General features: G+C 36.4%; 1 protein-coding gene across 1 annotated transcript in view; it reads right to left on the bottom strand.

Annotated features, from left to right (window-relative positions):
* LOC149224256 (mediator of RNA polymerase II transcription subunit) overlaps window positions 1-23617 on the bottom strand; it is a 428548-nt gene that overhangs the window by 230028 nt on the left and 174903 nt on the right. Inside the window, 3 exon segments of the mRNA XM_089386058.1 lie at window positions 957-1048; window positions 2885-2968; window positions 14406-14689. Coding sequence (XP_089242184.1) covers window positions 957-1048; window positions 2885-2968; window positions 14406-14689 — 460 coding nt within the window.

Raw genomic sequence — 23617 nt, 5'->3', positions numbered from 1 at the left:
ATGGAAGAAATGCTGAACATGTGATTACAAATGATAATTATACTATTATTATATTATGTTAGTCATTAGTCATCACTTGTGACTTTTTTACTAGTAGTCATGCATATATTAATGGTCAACTTATTAAATGTTTATGTTGCTAGTCTTTTATTAATTTCATCTGTATTATTTTATTCATTCCAAGAATCTTATTACAAGGCTATCAACTCACCTATTTTGGCCCATATCATTCTGCTACAATAATTTACTCTAGCGATGATACCATTTTTGATAGAGCATAAGTTTTAAGTTATATATGTGTTATTTCAGGATGTGAAACCCCGGATTATGGAAGGCGTGCATTAATGCATATAATAATGTATTATTACATAGAGGACAATAGTAAAAAAACACATAAAAAAAAAAAAAAAAAATCACTTTGCCTTGTCTGTACAAACAAAAAATGGTATTTTTCCCAAATTTTTCTTTGGATGGGAAGCAGTATTGTCAGGGAGTCAGGGACATCTATATCCAGAGTCAATAGATTCTACTTACTATACAAACCACATCACAGAGAAGCAAAACATGGTGCCTTGGATGTCACTATAGATAGTCAACAGATGCTAAGTTCAATACCATTTTGAAAGATATTTTTGCTCTCCCTTATTCATTCTCCAGCAACAACGGGTTGTGCCTAGTAAAAATAAATGTCTTCAAATAATAATTAGAGTAAGCTTCTTTCTTATCAAGTTACATTGTGGAATATTTAGCAGTCCATACACTTAAACCACCCAAAATACCAGACAACTGTATGTATTCGCCTCTATATGCCATCCAAAGAAGCAACTATTTTGGAGTTGCCAGTGTTTCAAACTCAAGATCAAGATTAGAAATAGGCAAATAAAACTATATATACTGGAATTAAAACTCTATTTCATAATTATCCACTCAGAAATGCAAAATTTTACAGACATCACCTGTAGAGGGGAATGAGACGACAATTTAAAGTATCTAGTAGAAGCAACTGAACTCCAGTTTTGCTTGATGTTGATTGAAAACGCTGCATCGTCTGCCACAATACATTGCAAGTCAAGTGAAAACCAGTTTCAAAATAACACTGCAGGTGCTGACTTTGCAAATTGACGTATAATATAGTTTTTATCTATCTTACTTTTCAATTCTAGCAATGCTGTGTTACCTACCGGTTTAAATAGAAATGATCAATTTGGGGAAAAGATATAAAAAATACTAATAAACGGAAGATTTTCATTTAGTTCAACATACTATAATATATCCTTTTTAAATAAGAGAAGAAAGATCCAAAAAGCATATAAAGTGATAAAAACTACAAATATGAGAACAGTTATTGGGAAATCACCTATGTGATGTGATTTCTCAACTACAGATATACAAATAATTGGGGGAATTATATAAGTGGTGTGATTTCTCCAGGCACATGGAGGGGTTTAAAATACTTCACTCTTTTCCCATGTCAGATTTTTTTTCAGTACAAATTCAACAAGTAACCTATGCAAGACACAGAGGACATCAGAGTTTCAGACAGGCACAGATGATTATCAATAACTCTACAACACTCGGTGAACCATCTTCTCACATAGCTGCACAATGTTTTGATTTCTTCCCTTCTTTCACTGGATACGCCAATGCACAAACAGGCCCCAATTTCATATTTGTTGGATGTACACTAGATATCAGGTTGGTACAAAGTTACAAACCTGATTGGCTAAATAAAATAGGAATAATTGTTTAAGGTGTATGTTTGAGAATCACGAAAGCAATAAAACACTCATGTCAACCGTGTAACAGAAAAATATCGAACTTAAATACTCTTTGAGCATCTTACACTTTGATAATTAAAAAACTTCATTATCTGATATGATGTCCTTGTCTATTTCAGTGATTGTCTCAAGTGGTACCAAAGCCTTTATGCCTCCTCCTATTCAATCTCTCAGTTTTTTATTCACCCAATTAATAAACTGAGACATATGAAAAATGGTTTGTCTTTGTTCTCATTATATTCCATTTCCTATTCCCACTTCTTTATTCTCCCAACCCACCATTATTGTATTCATTTCCACTATGTATCCCATCATTGTCCCCAAACACCACTAAACCTTCTAAATGGTTTAGGAGTCAGGACTCAGTGCTTTGGAATCTTGGATCATGTTTGGACTCATAACATATATGAGTTACTTATTCATTCATGATATTTTGGACATCTATTGGTATTATGCATTGTTTGGACATGGCTTTATTGAATATCAATGAAAAATGTTTTTTTATTCAATATATGTGTATATCTTTATTTATTGTATTCACTAATTTTTTTCCTGATTTTTCCCAATCCGATTAAAACTCTTCTCTCTTAAATAACACTCTCGAGACAACTCACCAATTACCAATTCACCCTCCTTAACATGAGACTCAAAACATTCACAATTCAATTTTTTTATAGATGAAAAAGATATTGATGTGATAGCATCCCCCCTCCCTCTATCACTAGCAATCATAGGCTGTTTCAGTAACATGCCTTTTTATATATGTGACGTTCATAATAATTACGACTCTCATTACTACAATGGCATTACTCAAAGTTTAAAAAAACTACTTTTTTGGTATTCGAAATCGTGTGTACAATATATGGCTCAGCTGGGACGATAAATAGGTACTTTTGTAAGCCTTTCATCAAGTAACATACCCAAATTTGCCAAGAAAAACATCATCATATAAAGATGTATTACAGAAGTATTACTTGCATTATATACAAAAATTACATCCAATATCATATATTTCATCTTTCCTGAATCTCATTATCAATAGCATCTAAAGATCCAACCAAAGTGACATAAGATCAACATGCTAACAGTAGGTAGTACCAACATACATTAAAATGGGGACGAAACAACGAATGTGGTGCAATTAATAGTAACCTCACATACGTTTCCATCATGGCAATGCTTGGCACAACCTGCATTCAGATATACTCACGTCAATCCTTTTATATAAATCAACTCCTAAAGTACGAAATTTTATCATGGTTAATCCAATCTTTGATAACCTTTGTTCTAGGGAATAAAATCACCAGCAATCATCAGCACTTTTAAGGACTCAAGCCATATATTCACAGTGTCTATATATTCACACTGTTCATTAAAGGTTTGTTTAAACACTATTTTCACCGATGTTATCCCTAACCTTGGGAATGGGATGGCAGAGGGATGCAGGAACAGATCTAGGGGACAGGCAAACGAGGAGAGCCAAAAGGCAAGGTATAGTTCTGGACAAAGGGAAAGCACAGTACTCAACGGAACTCCATGCATATCTATGGTACATCATTCAGAAAAGTATGTGCTAATTCAACTACCAAGCAATTATTTGGATTTAATGATATTTATAATTAATTCCCACTCTCAAACATTGCTCTTTTCCTGCCTTTTTACAAAAGCATTAACAATGTTCTTTAACAACAGAGGAATGCATATTAGACAAGCATCTAGGTCTAACAATAACCATCAATAGAGGTAGTCGGAACCGCTACATAATCAGAAGATCATTTTGTGAAAGGAAACCAGTGAATGCAATTGGTTTAAACAATTGCATATAGTTTTTCACTCAACGTGTAAATATAGACTTATGAAGTGAAATACAGATCCTTCGTTAAGAACATCAAGGAATATTGTACTTGTTATGAACAAAGTTCATAAACGTAGCAGAATACTCAGAAGATATGAAATATATAAATATCCATGACAGGACAATAATATATTACATAAAAAAAGTGCAAAATATATGAGATGGTGATTGAACTGTTACAAATGAGGGCCCGCTTATATACCTAGGCAGGGACCCCTTCATGAATGGTCATGTCCTTAAAGACATGCCTCTTCTATACTAATCACTAGTTAATTAATCGTTATTATAATTATCAGATATATATATATATATTGCCTTCCTCTTCAAAAAGCTTTGTCTTCAAAGATTATTGCTAACAAGGCGTGTCAGTTGTTTCTTGTCTTGTAACCTGTTCACATCTTTACAAATTCTTGGAGATGCCATCTTTGTTGATACAAGATAAATAAAATTGTCTCACTGAGAAGGGATCTAACCATCCTAAATTAATCTTTTGTGAAATCTTGTGGTTATTGGATACTTCATGTGAATTGTTATCACAAGACTAAATTGCACTGATGTTAGTAGTCTTCAGAACATAAGTTCGTTGTTTCTGTTATGAGTGATACAAATATGCAGACTAGTTAAGTTGTTTGGACTCTGCTCTTGTGATTTGGATGTCGATAAGGAGTTCTTGTGGTTTGATTTTCCCTTATCTTGTATTTGACAATTTCCTGATTTACTTCAAATATTGATGTTGTTGAGTTGGTGACAAAATCTTCATTTGGATTTTTCATTGTTTGAAATGATTTATCATCTTCTTCAGTTGAGATATTGAATGGATCAGTATTCGTTCCTTTTTCTTCAACTTGAATGGTTATGTCTGACGACTTTGATACGTCTTTCATGATGAGTTCTTCTAATTTGTTTTTCAATGATTTCTTGTCATTTTTAAGTTTCTTAATTTGTGTCAATAATTTCTCACTGTGGTCTTTGAGACGAGTAACTTCTTTGTTTTCGTATGTGATAATCTTTTCAACTTCTTTCTACATATTTTGCATTGTCTTTTGGTTTTCTTGAAGAATTACTTTTGAGATATCTTTTATGTCTTCTGGTGTTACTGAATTTGGTTTCAATGTAACATCCTGTAGCATTATTTTTTTCTTTTTGTAGGAAAATGTCAAAAACTTATTTTTCGTATTCAGGGATAAGGACCCCAGTGATTCCATCCAGGGTGAACCCAGGATTATATCACTATTGTTACAAAATAAAGTTTTCACCGTGAATTGCAAGACAAAAGTATAGTCTCCAATACTTAGTTGTAAATTTCTTACCTTATATTGTTTTGATTTCTCGAATCCATCATTTCAGTAACATTTGATTTAGGAATCACTAATTGGTTAGCACATTCTGTACTAACATAATTATTATATTGAGTAGGAACAATAGAGATCATAATATCCTTTCCTGCAACTGATCCTTTGATTTAAATAGCATGTTAACACATATATCAAAAGTTTTAGGAAATCCTCCATTATTGGCATCCATTTTACTTTCTCTAAGATGAGCTTAGAGTTTTAAAAGTAACCTCCTCTTCTTCTTCTTCTTTTACTATAACCTTTTTTTTATGTCTTGAATCGGAAAATCTTTTTATATTCTTCTTAAGAGAAACCTTAATATATATATATATATATATAGAGAGAGAGAGAGATTAAATCGATAATAATATAATCAATAATAATCTTTTTAATAACTTTATAGATATATATATATATATATAGAGAGAGAGAGAGATAGAAATTTAAATCCCTTTTAATCTCCTTCCTTTTTTATATTATGCTATATAACATTTAATATCATTTATAACTTGTCCTCCACATATGAATGGTACGACCATTCATTTAAATCTTAGCAATTTGTCCTACTATTATATCGGACTCTAAAGCCCAAAAGTTGAGGTTCAACTACACTCTATTCTTCCCTTTTGTTGAGAAATCTAGGAAAGCTATGTTAGGTGATTTCTCTTCTTCAATAACTGCTTGTGATGTAATTTTAATTAACTTAATTATCTTCTTCTTTCTTTTGATTCCAATTAGTGTTCTAATCATCAAACAACTACTGAAAAATAAAGAACAATGAGACAAGAGGACACGAGATATAGCTATCATCCAGGGCCAAAACCTCTCTTCTTGAGAGGAAAACCCACAAGAACTCTTCTCTTCTTATAAAACTTCAATTGACAAATTCTAAGACCTATGACCCTTGACCAAAACTCCTCCAAGACCAAGTCAAAATTCTCCTTAAAGCACTTCCTTCTCTCAAAGTTACCCCAAGTTAAATGTGCCTTCCAACAACATCCACTTCTCCTTTGACCAAGATTTCGAACCTGCAACTTTGACTGTAATTTCGGCTTGCAAGAATGATCCTTTACTATAGGTTTTGGCTTCTTTTGAGGTTTGCAATTTTTCGCTTTAGAAACCTTAGTTGCAGTCCACACGTGTGAGAGAAATTGGCCCAAGAACAATCTCTTTTGCTTCGATTTTTCTCCTCCTTGGATTCTCCTCTTCCTCGCTCCTAGGTCTTGATCTCCTTTTTGGATTGAACTTCTTGTGTGTTGAATTGATGATCCTCCAAATGAAGTCGAACTCTCTTATATATAGTCTTTCTGGCAAGTCGAATAGCCCCTTCATAAGGCCAACTTGTCACCTTGTAGGTCAACTTGTTCTATCTTGAAGGTCGACTTGTAGCTTCTTGTTTGACAAGGTCTTAGAGGGTCTTTGCCTCTAATTTTGACTCGAATAAATTTTCTTTACAATATGTAACATGCCCAAAAGGGTCTTCCATATATGACTATGGCTCTTCTGACTTGTAGACTCAATGACAAGCCCTAGAACCACTCAATGGGTGCTTGACCTATAAATCAAATAACCTTAAGCATGAAACCCATGCCTCAAGAATAACAATAATAAATTTATTCTTCTCTTTATATCAAATACATAAAATCATGATTACATTGTTGAGAATCATGATTGTCGTTAGACCAAAACCCGCAAGTGTTAGTCATCAATCGCATCACCAGAGATAAGGATCCACAAGAGGCAGTTAGCCCATGTCGTGAAACACACGGGGAGCGTTGGTTTATCCAATGTCCAACAATCTCCCCCCCAACACGAGTTGGGTGTGTATCGAACTCGCGACCTACACTCAGATACCACTTGTTGGGAATCACAATTGTCGTTAGACCAAAACCCGCAGGTGTTAATCAACAATCGCATCGGCAGAGATAAGGATCCACGAGAAACGGTTATTCCATGTCGTGAAACACACGAGGAGCGTTGGTTTATCCAATATCAAACATACATATGTCATTATGAAGATCAAACCTAGTTACATATTTCAACACTCCCTCTTAGCTAGGGAGGTATTCATAATCCATACAAGGTAAATTCTGAAACTGAAGAATTCTCATAAGAAGAGTCGGATTGGTAAGCCATCTCATAAGCTACTTCCTTAGCTTATGACAAAGCATCTCATCATACAAACCAACATTGTCACATAGCAAGGCCTTGACTAACAACCCTATCTCTCCATAAGATCAAAGCACAATGTTGGCGAGACCAATCACTGATAAACACAATAATCATTGTCTCTCAAGGCACATATTCCACCCCGGTATTCACAGGGTATGTCCTTTTAGGACAATTCCTATCATGGAATAACACATCCTAAAGGAATTTCCTCTTTGACTACTCTTACCTATTGGATGCCCTACCACATCCTCAAAGAGTATCAGAATCAATCTCAAATGCTTACCCAATCCTCCATTCTTTCTTCACAACATGAAGACAAGAATGATGTGTCTATCTCTCCCTCTCAACTAGGGAAGATATACTCATTCCTATAAAAGGAATATACCCAAGCTCCCTCTTACCCAAGGACTTGTCCAAGCTCCCTCTTAACTAGGGACTTGTTACCAACAACAGCTATCTACTCTTTGGTGGAGATCATGGTACTATCAGTTGCTTGTAGGGCTCCTCCTTTCAATGTCATGAACTTCATTTTCTTCATTATGGAGCCTTCATCTTCTAGATTTTTCTTCGTAGGGCATCAGCCATTATCACTTTCCTTTCAACGAACCGTAGTGTTGAACCAATAGTCATGTCATCCTTCTTTGCATTGAAAAGTGATCTTCTAGTCCACATATGACTTTTATTCACATAGCTACCTCTTCCAAGTCATGCTTTCTTTTAGGATCTTCCATCCATTCTCACGAATGCTAGTTGTAGGTGACATCTACAACTCTCTTTCGGTAGCCCTGTTTCAACCCAACTAGGTGTTGTTCAAAAATAAAAAATGAACATCAAATCAAAGTTACCTTTTATGATGGCCTTTTCATCATGGCATCTGCTTCTTGCAACATCAACATCTTGCATATTTGTAAACACGTCTCCAAGACATTCAATGTCAAGGGTCTCCTTCCTTTACAAACTTTATCAAAGTCTTCATATCTTCTCTATCGAGATGTCATAGCTCATTCTGGATGTTGATCACTTATCTTATCTTAACTGACTATACTTGCATTTCTCACAAATTCTTCTTCTTTTCTTCACATATTGTTCCCCAGGAACTTCTATACATAGTTCCTTCATCTAGTCAAAAACCTCATATTCCAAATGAGGACATATTATGTTCATTTCATCTTATCAACATGTGAACTAGTTCAAGGTATATGGCTTCATGCATCTTTCTAAAGCAAGAGATCCCTCTTTTTCTATCATGCTCATGAGATAGAGCATTCAACCATGCTAGCTGCAACTATATGACAACATGACTTAATCTATCAAATACATACATACCTCTTTTCTCCTTTTGGTCGTCGAGACTTCCTTCGACAGCTTCCTTTCCTTGCTCGAAGGTACTTTAACCATCTTGACATGTTGCACTCTTTTGTCTCCATACCATCATCCTCCTAAACAATGGATCCCACACAAGGTGGAATGTAGACCATTAGCGAGACTTTTGCTTCTTCCAAGTAAACCTTCTCATTAAGATTCTAGTGGAGGATCTCGATGATCTTCATCCTACAAATGATCCTTCTTTTGATGATGATGTATGATGATTTCTTTCTATCTTTTATCATGCTAGATGACTTTCTTCTAACCATATATTGTTCCATTCTTTCAATGAGGATACCATGAGCTACTTTATTTCCATCATAATGAATGCTACAACAATGTAGACTTCTTTTTCAGCTACCCTTTCAAGCTTCTATAATGATGTCATGAGCTCTTTTTTGCTTCAATTGTATGCTTCTAATATGATGCATTATGGATCACAAAAGCTTGAATACAGAAATGATGCATCCTATCATACTTATAATGCTTCTTCTCTTGATAGCAATCTTTAGCCATGGTAGAGGTCTTTTCACCTCCTACTTCTCCTTGCTACGTACCTGAGAAACCTTAATACTGAAGATATGTCCCTTCCTTCTTGGATTTCTTCTTATTGGGTTCTTCTACTTCTTTGGTGATATGGGTTTCATTCCTTTCGTTCCTTTTCTTGTTGCCCTTCTTGAGTTTAGGACAATCTCTCTTGAAATGCCCATATTCCTAACATCCATAGAATTGGATCTTTGAGATATCGATCTTCTTCTTTTTCTGAGGACCAAACTTCCCAAACTTTCTTTTTCTCCTAGCCATGGCAGCAAATGCTTGGACTTGTTCATTTGATCCCACATCACTTTTTGCCTTCAACCTTGTTTCTTCAATTTTACACAATGACCAAAGTTCACTAAATGGAGTGGCTTCCTTCTTTCCATAGATGCTAGATATAAAGTTGCCCCATTCATCAGGTAGTGCATTGAGCACCACAGTGGTCATTTCTTTGTTGGACATTATTTCCCCTAATTGTTGCAGTTGGTCTCTTATTTGTGACATCTTCATAAGATATGAGGCTATCCCTTCTTCCTTTGATACCTTCATCTTGTACAGCTCGGTTCTCAAAGATATAACTTCTCCTACAGTGCTTTTAGAGAACAATTCTACCAACTTATCATAAATTTCTTTTGAATTCTCCAACTTTGCTACACAAGGGATGAGGGAATCCTTGATTGATTCTATAAGGATCTTTGAGCCCTTATTTCTCCTTTCATATATTTTGATAAAAATTGAGCTTCTTCTTGTGATGGTTTGGCGATTGAACCCTTAACATGCCTAATAACTTCATTCTCTATGAGGATCAAATCTATCTTCTTCTTCCATGCAAGGAAATTTGATGACCCAACCAGTTTGTTGCTCTCCTTGCAAAATGAAGTCATTTTGATAGTAGATTCAAACATAGATATAAGGATACTTACTTGTCAAGTGAAGATGCTCCTTTGATGATGATATCTTCGACTTGATGCCTTTCTTGATTTTAATGATAGTTGATGATGATTGCTTCCTTGAAGATGACAATACTTCTTCTTCTAGAGATGCCCTTCTTCAAAAATATTTGAGATGTGATTCCTTCTTTAAAGAGAGGGAGATCACCTTGATTCATTTGATAATGATGGTAATGCTTCTTCTTGCTTCCTTGGAATGTAGGGACTTCAAGATGCTTCAAATGTGTAGTCCTTCTTTCCTTGAGTGGAGGTAGGGTTATTCTTGAAAATAGATTCTTTGTGGTCTTCATCTTGTTGTTGCTTCTAGATCGTATGATCCTTGTGATGAGATGGGTAGTCTCCCTTGATGATCCTTGTTTGCTCGGCCCTTATGCATCCCTTCTTGATGGTTCGATGTCTTCTTTGATGCCTTGAACTTTCTTGATATTTATTTTGATGGTCCTTCTTCAAGTTGCCTTTCCTTGTCTTGTCACCTTAGCTCTGATACCATGTTGAGAAATATAAGGAAATTATGTTAGGTGATTTCTCTTTTTCGATAACTGCTTGTGATGTGATTTTACCTATGTTACCGGATCCAGCACTCCATGGTCTAGGATCCACGGATTTGATCCAGATCCGGATCCGGATCCGTCCAAGAACCGGCAACGTGGCGGATCACTATTGGCCGGAAACGCATCCCTGAATTTGGAAACAGATCCTGCAAAATCGGAAACAGTTCCTGTGATATTTCGGGATTTCAAATTTTTTGTAGCGTGGTTTTTAGTTTGTAGACTTCAGTTTTAGGTTTTTATTTGGCTTTATGTCGATCATTGTCTTTTTCACTGTTTGTTGGCACACATTGACATTTTTATAGCAACAGAGAAGGACAGCGAGACAACACCAGTTTTGGTTTCAGCAAATGGATAGCATAAATTTGTCTACTGGCTGTGGCATTTGTTGAAAAAATAGCACCTAGAAAGACAGCACTCGGATAGCGAGTATGAGCACACTATTCACCAAGCAGCACACTATAGCGAGGCAGCAATCACTCTATTCACTATATTCACCAGGCAGCAATCACTCTTGATAGAGCGTTGAGCAACAGCGATGCGCAACAGACTCAGGACTATTCACCAAGCAGCGACTAATTGTTTTAATTTTCTGAGGATGGTTCACCAGGCAACAATTCACGGTGTGATAATTTTTAATGTTAAATTAAATTTTTTAATTGGGTCTGAACTCATTCGTTTTTTAATTTTTTTTCATGTTAAATACACATTGAATAGTAAACTGTCTCCGCTTTGGGTCCAGAACATACCTCTTGTTCCCCCATGTCCCATCCACAGAATAGTAAATACTGGTGGTCCTGATCCCAACTCCCAATGGCGTTAGTTAATTAAAAAATTCACGTCTAATTTTAACTCAGCATCTAATTTTAAAGACTTCAACTCGGCGTCTAATGTTAAAGACTTCAACTCAGCGTCTAATTTTATCATTTTGATTTTTTTGTCTATACTTCAAAGTTCACATTTGACTATGTTTTTATTCTCAATGAGGGTTTTGGGTTGTCGAATGTTTTAGACTTTTAGTGCATTTAGTGACCAAAATTTAGGATCTTTTGAAAACAAAATAAAATCCATTAGAATCTGAAACAATGAAGATTAGATATTAAAATTTTAAAAATATTATTATCTTTTTTGTTCAGGATCTAGTCACATAAATTAATGTGGCTATTTAAATTCTTAAAAATATCTAGCCACATTGCAATATAAATATGTGGCTTTTTTTATAAATATTTAGTCACATAAATTAACGTGGTTATTGAAATTTAAAAAATATTATTATGCTTTCTGTATTTGACGTATTAAAATTTAAAAAATATTATTAAATTTTTTGTACTTGACGTATCCTTGCCGTATCCGGATCCTGGATTTTCAAAAAACTAGCGAATCCGAATCCTAGTAACTTAGGATTTTACTTAACATAATTAGCTTCTTCGTTCTTTTGATTACAATTAGTGTTCTTATCATCAAACAGCTAACAATAAAGAACAATGAGACAAGAGGACACAAGATATAGGCTATCAACTAGGGCCAAAACCTCTCCTCTTGAGAGGAACCACAAGAACTCTTCTCTTCTTATAGAACTTCAATTGACCAATTCCAAGACCTATGACCCTTGATCAAGAGTCCTCCAAAACCAAGTCAAACTTCTCCTTGAAGCACTTATTCTCTCAAAGTTAACCCAAGTCAAATATGCCTTCCACTAGCATCCGCTCCTCCTTTGACCAAGATTTCGGACCTGCAACTTTGACAGTAATTTCGGCCTGCAATTTTCAGCCTCCTGCAATGACTGCAACTTCGCACATTTCAGAGGTTTAGGGCACAATTAAGAGGCTTCTCTCCTTCACTTTGGTTGGACTCTTCTTCTCATGAATTCGGCTTGCAAGCATGATCCTTTAATGCTAAGTTTCGGCTTCTTTTGAGGTCTACAATTTTTCGCTTTAGAAACCATAGCTGCAATGCACACATCTGAGAGAAACTGGCCCAAAAACAATCTTCTTTGCTTTGATTTTTCTCCTCCTTGGATTCTCCTCTTCTTCACTTCTTCTAGGTCTTGATCTCCTTTTCGGATTGAACTTCTTGTGTGCTGATTTGATGATCCACCAAATGAAGTAGAGCTCTCTTATAGTCTTTCTGGCAGGTCAAATAGCCCCTTCATAAGGGCAACTTGTCACCTTGTTGGCTGACTTGTTCTATCTTGAAGGCTGATTTGTGGCTTCTTGTTTGACAAGTGGGTTTTGGAGCGTTTTTGACTCTAATTTTGACTCAAATAAATTTTCTTTACAATATGAAACATGCCCAGAACGGTCTTCCATGCATGACAATGACTCCTATGACTTGTAGACTCAATGACAAGCCATAGAAGCACTCAATGGGTGCTTGACCTATAAATCAAATAACATTGAGCATGAAACCCATGCCTCAAGAATAACAATAATAATTTGATTCTTCTCTTTACATCAAATACATAAAATCTTGATTACATATGTCATTATGAAGACCGAACCTAGTTACATATTTCAACACCTTCTGCACATAACAATAAAGAGAACACTTATTGTTTTGTTCCTTTTTATTTTAAAAAAAATATCTTTTTCTCCCAGAAAATTTTGATGAGACATGACTCTTGTTATGGGTCACGTTCCACTCCGACAGTCAAAATAATTGTTGGCGGTCGAACAAGAGTGGTGAATCAGTACAGAATGACAGTGGAAGAAGTTTGCAGCAATTAGTATCATACAGAGTTTATGGCACGGTAATTTTGTAACCTAGAAACAATATTGCCTGGTGAGCCTAATCATTTTCCTTCAAACTGTCAAACATGTGCTACTTCAAAGGATCAGCAGCACACTTGAAGCCGAATGTACGGATGGCGGTGAATTTGTACGACTACGAAGTCGACTGCAACTTTCATTTCTCGTCTAGAATGCAGGTGGGTGTGTTCCTACGGGTGTACATGGTTGTGTCAGATGGCAGTGGTCGCTACGGATGAACAGAGGTGAGTATTTTTTTTCTTGTTTTTCTTTAAAAAAAAATTGTTTTTTTGACTTTTTTCTAAAAAACTATATATATATATATATATATATATATATATATATATATATATATAGATATATATCTTTTTTTATATATTTTGACATTTTTTTCATTTTGTTTTAATGGCCAAAGATCGGATCAAACTGTGTTTGTGCAGCGGTTGAACAACCAGAGGATCGAACAGCTCTGATACCAAATGTTATGAACAAAGTTCATAAACGTAGCAGAATACTTAGAAGATCTGAAGTATATATATATATATATATATATACATGAAAGGACAATAATATATTATATAAGAAATGTATAGAAGATATGAGATGGTGATTGAATTGTTACAAATGAGGGTCAACTTATATACCTAGCAGGTGCCCCTTCATGAGTGGTCAAGTCCATAAAGACATGCCTCTTCTATAATAATCACTAGTTAATTAATCATTATTATATATATATATATATAGCAGTACTGGCATATTTGTTTTAGTACGCCAGTGGTTATACTGTCCCAAAACGTCCATATTTTTGCACATCATGCATGAACAAAACTTTGCATTTACATGGACACAGAGCAGAACTATACATGCAAAATAACTTTGAAGAGGCAATTAATATAACCCACTGAAAAATCCATCTGAGGTCCACAACTTCTCTTTAATGGAAGGAAAGAAATGGAAACCATGTGAGTTTCACTTTGCTGGTCATAAACTGAGAAGGAAATCTGAAAACACCGAGCACTCAAGGCAATGGGCATGCATTTTACTAAAAGGACGAAAGCATTATATACCATAATCACCTCTCTCTATTAGCAGTTGAACCTGACAATTAATCTATTATACCTGGCCAGAAAACATTGTCTCCTCAATATGACTAGCAAGTCGTAAGCATAAGTGGAGAGACAAGCCAGAAAGTAATGACATTGGCAAAGCATGTGTCTCACGCATCATAGCTAGTCGCTCGCTAAGCTGATTGATGGGTGCTTGCAGTATGACATCAGCAACGCCACTAGAATTCAACCAATTCATTATTGCCTCGCAAGCTGGTTGAGCCATGGTATGTGAAAGAACCCAGAACATACCCATAGATTTCTCATCTAAGTTCAGATAATCCAAAGGACGTTCTCCTGAAAGAGTAAACATAGAACACAAGAATCAAGGAAATTTAACAATAAAACCAAGAAAAAAAAAATTTCACCTAGATATTTAAGTTATAAAATCTCCCATGACAAACAAATATAAAACAGCTGTACATTACTAAAAACTCGTTGCAAATGAACCTAGAAGCTAAATTGCATGAATTGAAGAAAAGATGGCACTGCAAATTACCAGAATCGTAATTCATCCTTTTGAAATTTTCCAGAAAAGGGCAAACACAAGCTAGGCTTTAAAAATAAAACTCAATATATGGAAACAGGTAAGACAAGATACTACAGATCATAATTTATCTAGCAAAGAAAATACAGCAACCTATTGATTTCAAAAAGATGTTGAATTTTGTGTTCAATCATCAATTTTCAATTTATCAGAAACCAAAAAGACTGGAGTTGCGACATTTTGCATTTGAATTGAAATATTAATTTTTGGAGTAGCAAACATCAAACTCATAATAAATCATACTGTGACCATGTTAATAATGTCATTAATGTGTAAAAAAGGGTTAACTTTAGTTAGGTCGTTCAACAACCATAACCATCTAGGGTACTATCAAATTATAAATGATGTAGTGAGTGATGAGATAAGTGATGGAGTGGTACATGTATTCAATAAATGGGTAGCATGACTCTCGCTATCGCTACAGTGTAAATGCCATAGCATATTAATAATATATGGTGTTCATTATTTTCTCCAACTCTCTTTGTTTATCATTATATGTATATGCACTGTTATCATAGCTTGTCACAGGGTACTGTGGCTGGAGAAAGACAAAACCCTGAGATTCAAGTTTCAAAGCTGATAGGAAACAAATCCTGTCTGAAGCATGATCAAGAAAACTAAGAGAGATGCTCTGAGACCCAAACCATGAAGAAATATAGTGTAACATCAGTGGAGAAGAGTAGACTCAAGTTAAATTTTATTTTTCCTAAAATTAACATTAGAATGACATGAGGATATGTAGCATAAGAGGTATGAATCAAAACAGGATTGGCATTGTTACCCACCCAAGTGGGTGACCCCTAGGAGAAAAAATTCTCCTATTTCTTCAGCTTAGCAGCTAGCAGCCCTATGATGATCTACAGATTGCTATACCTCAGAGCTCTCCACACATGCTCCAGTCAATACATTCCATTCTGTAGCTTCTTGAATGAAGGTGTCTCATCTATTATAAGGTACACTAACCATTTCTCTAATCATGTGCTTTCACTTAATGTTAAGGGCATTTTAGTATGAATCACAAGTTGAGCTGGATAAATGACCGCTCTTGGTTATTTCCTAAGTTGCACGGAAACGGATACGGGAACGGATACAGATACGGGGTTTGAAACAGATACGGCAAAATTTCAAAAAATCTGGATACGATACGGCAGGAAACGGCACATAATAAATAAATAAATAAATAAAATATGTATATATATAGATATATATATATTAAAAATAAAAATTTCATATTTCAGAATCTAGATTAGGTATAAGCTTACTAAAAAGAGTAAATACATATTACATAATCAATATCATCTATGATTCTATTTCTATGATGATAGAGTGAAATGAAAATCAGAGTTCCGTAAACTTATATGATATATGAATCATGATATAAATTACAGTGTTCCACGGGGACTCGCCCCCCCACCTAGGGGTCTAGTTTCCTCGCTCCCTCGCGCTCCGGGGACTTGGGGACGAGTAGGGGACGTTTCCTCACGCCCCCAAAAATGAGGAAACTCAAGGGGACGTGCCAAGAAGTCGTTTCCCTTTCCTGAGGGGGCGTTTCCAAAAAATGGGACGTGAGGGGATGTGGGGGGGCGAGGGGGGACGAGAGGGGGCGTGGGGGGGCGTGGCACACGTTTATGCAAAAAAAACGATTTTAATCAACTTAACCCTAAAACTAATCTTTAATTAACAGTTAAACTAAGCGTAGGGTTTTGAAATTTCGTTGTTTCATGTTATAAAAAGGGCAAGGTGAACACATAACAACACACACAGTGTTCGCACGTTGTTTGTGTTGTTATTACTAGATCTGATCACTCCCATGCATGGAACCTCGATGGCATCTGTTGGAACATTGCAGATTGCAGAATGGACCCTTGATATGGCTATCACATTGGTAATGTGATTTGGTTATTTGCAGGAATTCTAGACTGCACATATTAGATAGAATTGAAGACAGATCTTGAGGATTTCTATCACTATGAACCGTCGGCCCTCTGATTAGACAAATTCTGAGTTTGATCCAAACAAATTCATTTATCTGTGGTTGCTGCTCAATATTACCCTACACATTCTGTGTGGAGATCATCCCTGAAGTTATTACTCATCAATGCTTCTCTGCTTCTCTCAAAGCTCGGCTCTTCAAGATTCACTATGGATGATCAACATCAGAGGCTCCCTCTTGTGAAGAATTCAGTTTTTGATGATAAGAAATATTAGAAGGCAAAGATGTTCAACATCAAATTAACTTAACTTTTGTGTGGCACTGCTTGCTTTCTAAAAGACACACCGATCACGTCGAAGTATTTTTGATTTCTCCAAGTAACCCTAACTGGTGTCTTACAAGTATCTGTATAATCAAGTTACAGTAATCCTTGAGGTTATTGTAATTTGAATTTAAACAAGAGTTTCAAAGTAAAGGAGCAGAAGCTGTAATACATATAGCCAAATTGTCAGATATGGAAGCTACAGATTTAGATTGCAGATTTTTGGAGTTATGATAGAAGTATGAGTAATGTTCTAGACACAAATGTGCATCAGTGGACAGAGGCATTAGCATCTTGTTATGCCATCAGGAGTCTGCACAACAGTCACTCTTCAACAAGGATATAGTTGACATTAGAATTCACACAAGCATAACACAACACTGTTGTTTTGTATATCCTTGTAATTGATACTATGTACAGATGGGAAAAACTCACCAATGATTATAGCAGTTTGGCCTAGAACTGAGCAAAGTTGCCTTGATAACATATTGTTGAAGTTGCAGAGGACAGAAGTGTTAAGGTTCTGAGATTAAGATCTTTTATTGATAACAGAGATGCAGGAAGAATAGATCTACAGTGATCTTCTACAACGACATTGTTGAGGTTTGCTGTGTATTATCAGAATGCTGAAGATGGTGGTATTGCTGTCTTTGTATTTTGTTATAATGTATGATCATTGATGTATGATTATAAATTAGAATTTTAAATTTATTATTTTATATGATATTAGAAATTTAGATAATGATATTCATATCAATGATCATGCTTTGCAGCTTTTCAATTGAAACCAAATTGTCATAGTGGACTCGATTAAAAAATTATATTTTATATTTATAAGTTTTTAAGACCCTAATGCTCCCCCACGTTTCCTAAAAAATGGTGGGGAGCTTTTGCATAGGCCGCTCCCGCGGCCCTTCACTCCCTCGCCCCCTCGTCCCATAACCTTGGTGGAACATTGATAAATTATAATCATATATCAGACTTCAAAAAACTTAAAAAGACAAGATAAGCGCACTGTAACTACTTATCAGTGATCCCACAAGATTAGTCAAGCAAATTTTATGCCAAGAGCAAACTTCAAACTCAAAGCACTAATTATATCAGCATGCTGCAATTTTATATCAGACCTTCTAGAGCTCATATGTCAATCAAAAATATGACGAGGTCAGCCCACGAGATTGCTCATAATTCAACACTAAATGCAAGGAAGAGAAGCAAATATATAGTTTGATGCTAAAGTTTAAACACATTAAAAGAGATGCCACTGTGAACAAGAAGCTAGACTGCTGTAGCCTACATCAGACCTCTGCAATTTTTGTATCAGACTACTAACAGTAAAGATTAGTCACCAAAACTTGTATAAAATTATAGCCAAATGCTTCACAATTATAAAATGAGTGTTCACTGTTATGTGACTAATTTAGAGTATGTTTAGGGTTGTTACTATGGCTTCTTTTGATGATTAAGGTCTGTTACTATGGAATTTCATCTATATACTATGTAAGGGCGCATATATCAAAATGGCACCAAGTGCAATACATATCATCAACAAAAAACATAATCAATGAGGCTCTAAATGGCCTCTAAAGTAAAAAGAAATGCTACAACTTGAGCTACTAGCCCACTAGCCTACTACAAATTACTGATCAACATGATCACTCATTAAACTTATACTTGTAATTTCTGTAAGTATAGCCTTTTCCCTAGCCTTGGCCTTCTCAAACTTCTTAAACTTTACAAGGTATTCTGCCCTAATAGGCTATCACTTCATTGGGTGAATCACATGGGGTTACGTGGCCTCTTATGGATGCCAGCCCACCCCCTCCCATTGGGCGCTTGCAATATTTGCACAACACTTTACCATCAAAAATGTAATGTTCCCGACCACTTAGGAAGCTTGTGACAGAGTCTGCCAGCCTAAAGTGGTTCCCATAGGCTAAAGCGGGGAAATATTTAATAAAGGGGAATTAAATTGCCTAAGGAAAACATTATAAAGTCTAAAAAGAAGAAATGATGATATTTCCTAGGCAAGTGAAAAATCACTTTAACTTTATAAAATGACCTTATAAAAGTTGATTTAATAAAAGGAAGGTGAAAAGGTGACCCTATGTTCATAAAAGAGAGAAAATGAGGATACTTTCATCATTCGTACATTTGAATTTTTCAAGAAAAAAGCCCTTGGAGAGAGTTTGAAGAAGAAGCTTAGGGTTTTGGAACTCTAGTCATCATCGCTGACTTTGGTGTTGAAACTAGACACCCTAATTGGATTTGAGGGTGAAATCACTCAGATTTCACCATAGGAATTCAAAAGAGAATGAATTTCTAGGGATTTGGACCAGAAGAGGTGTTATCTGTTGAATCTCTAATTTATGGTTTTTCATTTAACTTCTATAAAATACCTCCCTGGAAGTACCTCAAATTTTCCACTAAATTTCTGAGTTATGTCGAATTTTTCAGCGAGAGGTTTCATCAAACAGTTGGTGTGCACTTGGCTGTAGGCGCACTTTAATAGTTTTCTTTTGCTTATGTTACAAATAGTGATACACAGTACAATAGAAAATGATACAACCCTTTAAATCAGCAGCATGAGATTTATAATATACTCAAAAACAAGCAGCCCATTAATATAAACTTGCAACAACCAACATTTTAGTCACACACAGCCATATATTTGACTTGATTACAGAGAATACAAAACTGAATATACAAGAACCTGGGTTTATACTTCAGCAATATCTCCTCCAAAATATCAGTCCATTAGATGGTATAAATCAGCGACAAATGAGAGAGACAGATTTCTGGAAATCAGTCATAAGATAACCCTTGACCTTTGCCCTTCTAGCCAGCTGGCAGCAACAGCTCCAACAAATATGCCCACACTGATAACATATGAATGAAATGAGAAATATCAAGAGCAGTGAAAAGAGTGTGGTTGTAGGTGACTTTCATGCTTCATATTTATATCAGCAGTACAGTATGGTCCCCAGCAGTTATAAGAACGTTCATACACCACTTCCAGGTACTTAGAAATTATTATATCAGGTACAACAGTCTTCTTTTGTAGAAAAAACACAACCAGCACAATGGATATCAGCACCACAAACTATTGGAGGATACAGCCACTCATACCACACAAGTTTATATAAATATTTGTGCCCAAAAATATGTAGCTAGCAAAGTGAAGATTTGGTCTTTTTTTTGTCTACATCAGCAAAGGGAACTCAAGCCCTATTCAACTGAAAATAACTTTGGTTTCTATGGCAGAGAAACTTGCCCCTTCTTGACCTTGCCATCTCCTCTTTTTAATGGGTATGCACAGCCTGACCAAGAAATGAAGAAAAACTTATACTAGAAGGTAAAATCAACTAATAACATTGTTACCTCATTTATCTTCCTTGAATCTTGTTCTCCATTGATGCAAAATGGCGAAATCTGAGTGATCACACTCCAAATCTAGCTAGGGTGTATGGTTTCAACACTGAAACTAGCAACCAGACTTAGGGTTTCCAAAACCCTAGACTTTTCTCCAAGAGCTCTCCAAAAATTCTCTTTCTCAAATGGCAAAATGCTAGAATGAGGAGAGACCCCCATCATTTCCCTTTTAGAAGTCATTTGCCACCATTTTACCTTTTCCCTCCAATTAAATAATTAAAGAATCTGACCTTTCTTATTTAATAAAGTGACTTTTATTAATTAATTAAAGTCACTTTTAAACCCGGAAAATGCTTAGTTTGCCTCCACGGTCACACTGGCCACCCATAGCCCAGTTTTATCATCCTGCCCTGTAGAACTTTTCAACCTGATTCCAACAAGTTATTACACTAAGGTGTTTCTCCAAGTAGTCTGCCCGAAACAACACCTTAAGCATAATTAATTAAAAGATGTCTGTTAATAACTCCATTTTGTGAAAATATGTCAAGTGATCTCAGTTGGACCCCATAAAACTCCTCAAAACCCTCTGGGCACACTAATAGTGTAATCCATCTCTTGTGACCTGGTTGACATAAGCCCTGGAAACTCCTCCTAATCTCAACGCATGGTAATGCAAAATTTTGGGACATTTCAACTACTTTCAGGTTGGGGGCAAGAGGCATGGAGCCAAATATGCAAGCCCAGGTCTGAGACTTGATTATTGCTGCTAGAAATCGATTTCCTTACATTCTGCCACACAAGCTTGCTGAAAGGATGACGAGTTGGAGGAATAAGCACCACAAGAGGGTTCTTGTCAAACAGACATGAGTTTTCTTACCTCTGGAGTATGAGCTATGCATTCTTTCACCTAGTCGAAGTTTGAGGAATAAACTCCCTGATTCCCAAGGGTTCGAGTTACATACTTCATGGTTGGGCTGAGATTTCTATTCAAAGTGACGAGTTTCCATTGCAAAGCTGGACTGAGTTCCCTCTTTCTTCTATTGGTCATGGGTAAACTTTAAATGTGGTTGTTTTCTACTATAATGGTTGAGTCTGCCTGCTGAAGTGAGACAGAGTGCCTTAATTTCCTCTATTGGGCAAGATTTGGGTAGTTAAAGAGTCTGTTGCCTGATTGAACCAAGCCTCCACCTCTTGACTGAACATGTAACCTATTCTCATAGTTGCTGAAGGAAGGACGAGCCGCTAAACACATTACGTAATCCTGTCTTGGACTGCGTGCAAGTGTTGTAGCTTCCAAAGACTATATTGGGCAGCTTACAGCAGTGCCATGGCATAGTGTCCAACATGGTTCTCTCTCCCTGCAATTTTGAGCAATGCATGATCCTATATGATGTGTTGAAGCATTGTTTCTCTATCTGCTAGCAGCCACGAATACCAGGTGCCAAGTTATTATTTCTGTTATGTATTTTTCTTAAATACTAAAAGTTGTTATAATTTATGATTGACCATAATACCTTTGCTATGAGTCCTATTAATAATGTTGTTGAAAAATCTGAATTTGAATAAAATATCAGTTGCTATTTGAAGTTGCCTTTTTCATGTAAAAGCCATTCTGTGTTTGCCACAAACATATTTCATCCACTGCAGTGTGTCTGTGCCTTGTTTGACGAAAGTTCTCCCTGGGAAAACATAACAAAAACTCAGAAATTTCATAGCGGAATCTTACAGGGGTATCAGAGCATGCTCCTGGACAGCTGTGTGGTCTGAGGGTAGCCTGATAGTGGTTACATGACAGAAGAAAATCCTTATACATGGATAACATATAGAAGGAGACACACCTACAGAGAACCAACTCCCCTTACAGAAGAGGATATCCCTGATACGGAGAGTGAAGAGACACCAGAAAAGGGGAAGGAGATAGAGGAAACACCTGAGATTGAAGGGCCAGATATGGGAGATAAGGAGGAACAAGCCTTTAATAGCTTGCTCAGGGCTATAAATGACTTGGCCAAGGGCCAAAAAGAGATGGTAGACTTGATGAAAGGGATGACCAACACAAGGGCCTCCACTGGGAAGGAGCCATTGAATGGAGAAGTGTCCAACAGTGTTGAGGGAAGTCATGCTCGTACCCATTTGCAGAGCCATTCTCACACTGCTAGTAAAATGCCCAGACCTAATATGCCTCAGTTTGTACAAGAGACAGCAGAGGACTTAACAGAGCAGGCTAATTTTGGGATCCCTTATGCAGATTATATGGAACAGTACCAAGCACTGGGATGGGATTTCTGTGCTGCTATGAATTTTACTGATTTCTGCCACCTTCAATTGAAGAGCAGGCCTAAACCTTTTCAGAGGGTCCCAAGGAAAAATCAAGAGCTACAGAAAACATTGGGGAAGGTGACCATCCCCATTTTTTATGGGACGTCAAAATGTTCAGCGCAATCATCGGTAAGGAAATTGGACACCTATTCTCAGCTGCATCAGATGACAGAGGAGGAGGCTATCAAACTGGCCACCTTGCACTTGGATGGTGAGGCCCATGAGTGGTGGTATCATGGGTTGCTGACTATCGACCATAGCAGCAACGCCTCATACACAGAGTTCACTTAGAGACTTATTGAGTGGTTCAACAGGAAAGATCTGGAGCTTCATTTTAAAGAGTTGGCACAGCTCAAGCAGACAAGTAGTCTGCAGGCTTATATTTGAGAGTTTTAGAGGTTGGCGGTCATGGTCACGGACATCTCAGAGGCCAGATTGGTGATGCTTTTTATAAAGGGGTTGGCAAAACATTTATGTGGATGGGTCAAGGGCTTTGAACCCACCATTCTTCGTGCAGCTATCAACAAAACCAAGGACTTACAAGATGTCGCTTCCAAGAATAAATTCACTCATAAACCTTCTTTCCCTCAACAGGGTAAAGAAGTCAAGCCCTTTCAGAAGGAGTGGACCAGGAAACTGAAGATGGATGAGGAGACCTAGAAGAGTCAAGGAAGAAGAAACTTTGTTTCAGCTGTCAAGAGCCATGGGAACCGGGGCACAAGTGCACTGGAA

This window comes from Pinus tabuliformis, chromosome Q (genome assembly GCF_031772625.1).
Source record: "Pinus tabuliformis cultivar Carrire ecotype Pingquan chromosome Q, CPIR1, whole genome shotgun sequence".
In the NCBI taxonomy this organism is placed as follows: Eukaryota; Viridiplantae; Streptophyta; class Pinopsida; order Pinales; family Pinaceae; genus Pinus; species Pinus tabuliformis.
Note: the sequence above shows the minus strand (reverse complement) of the source record. Positions and strands in the feature narration are given on the sequence as shown.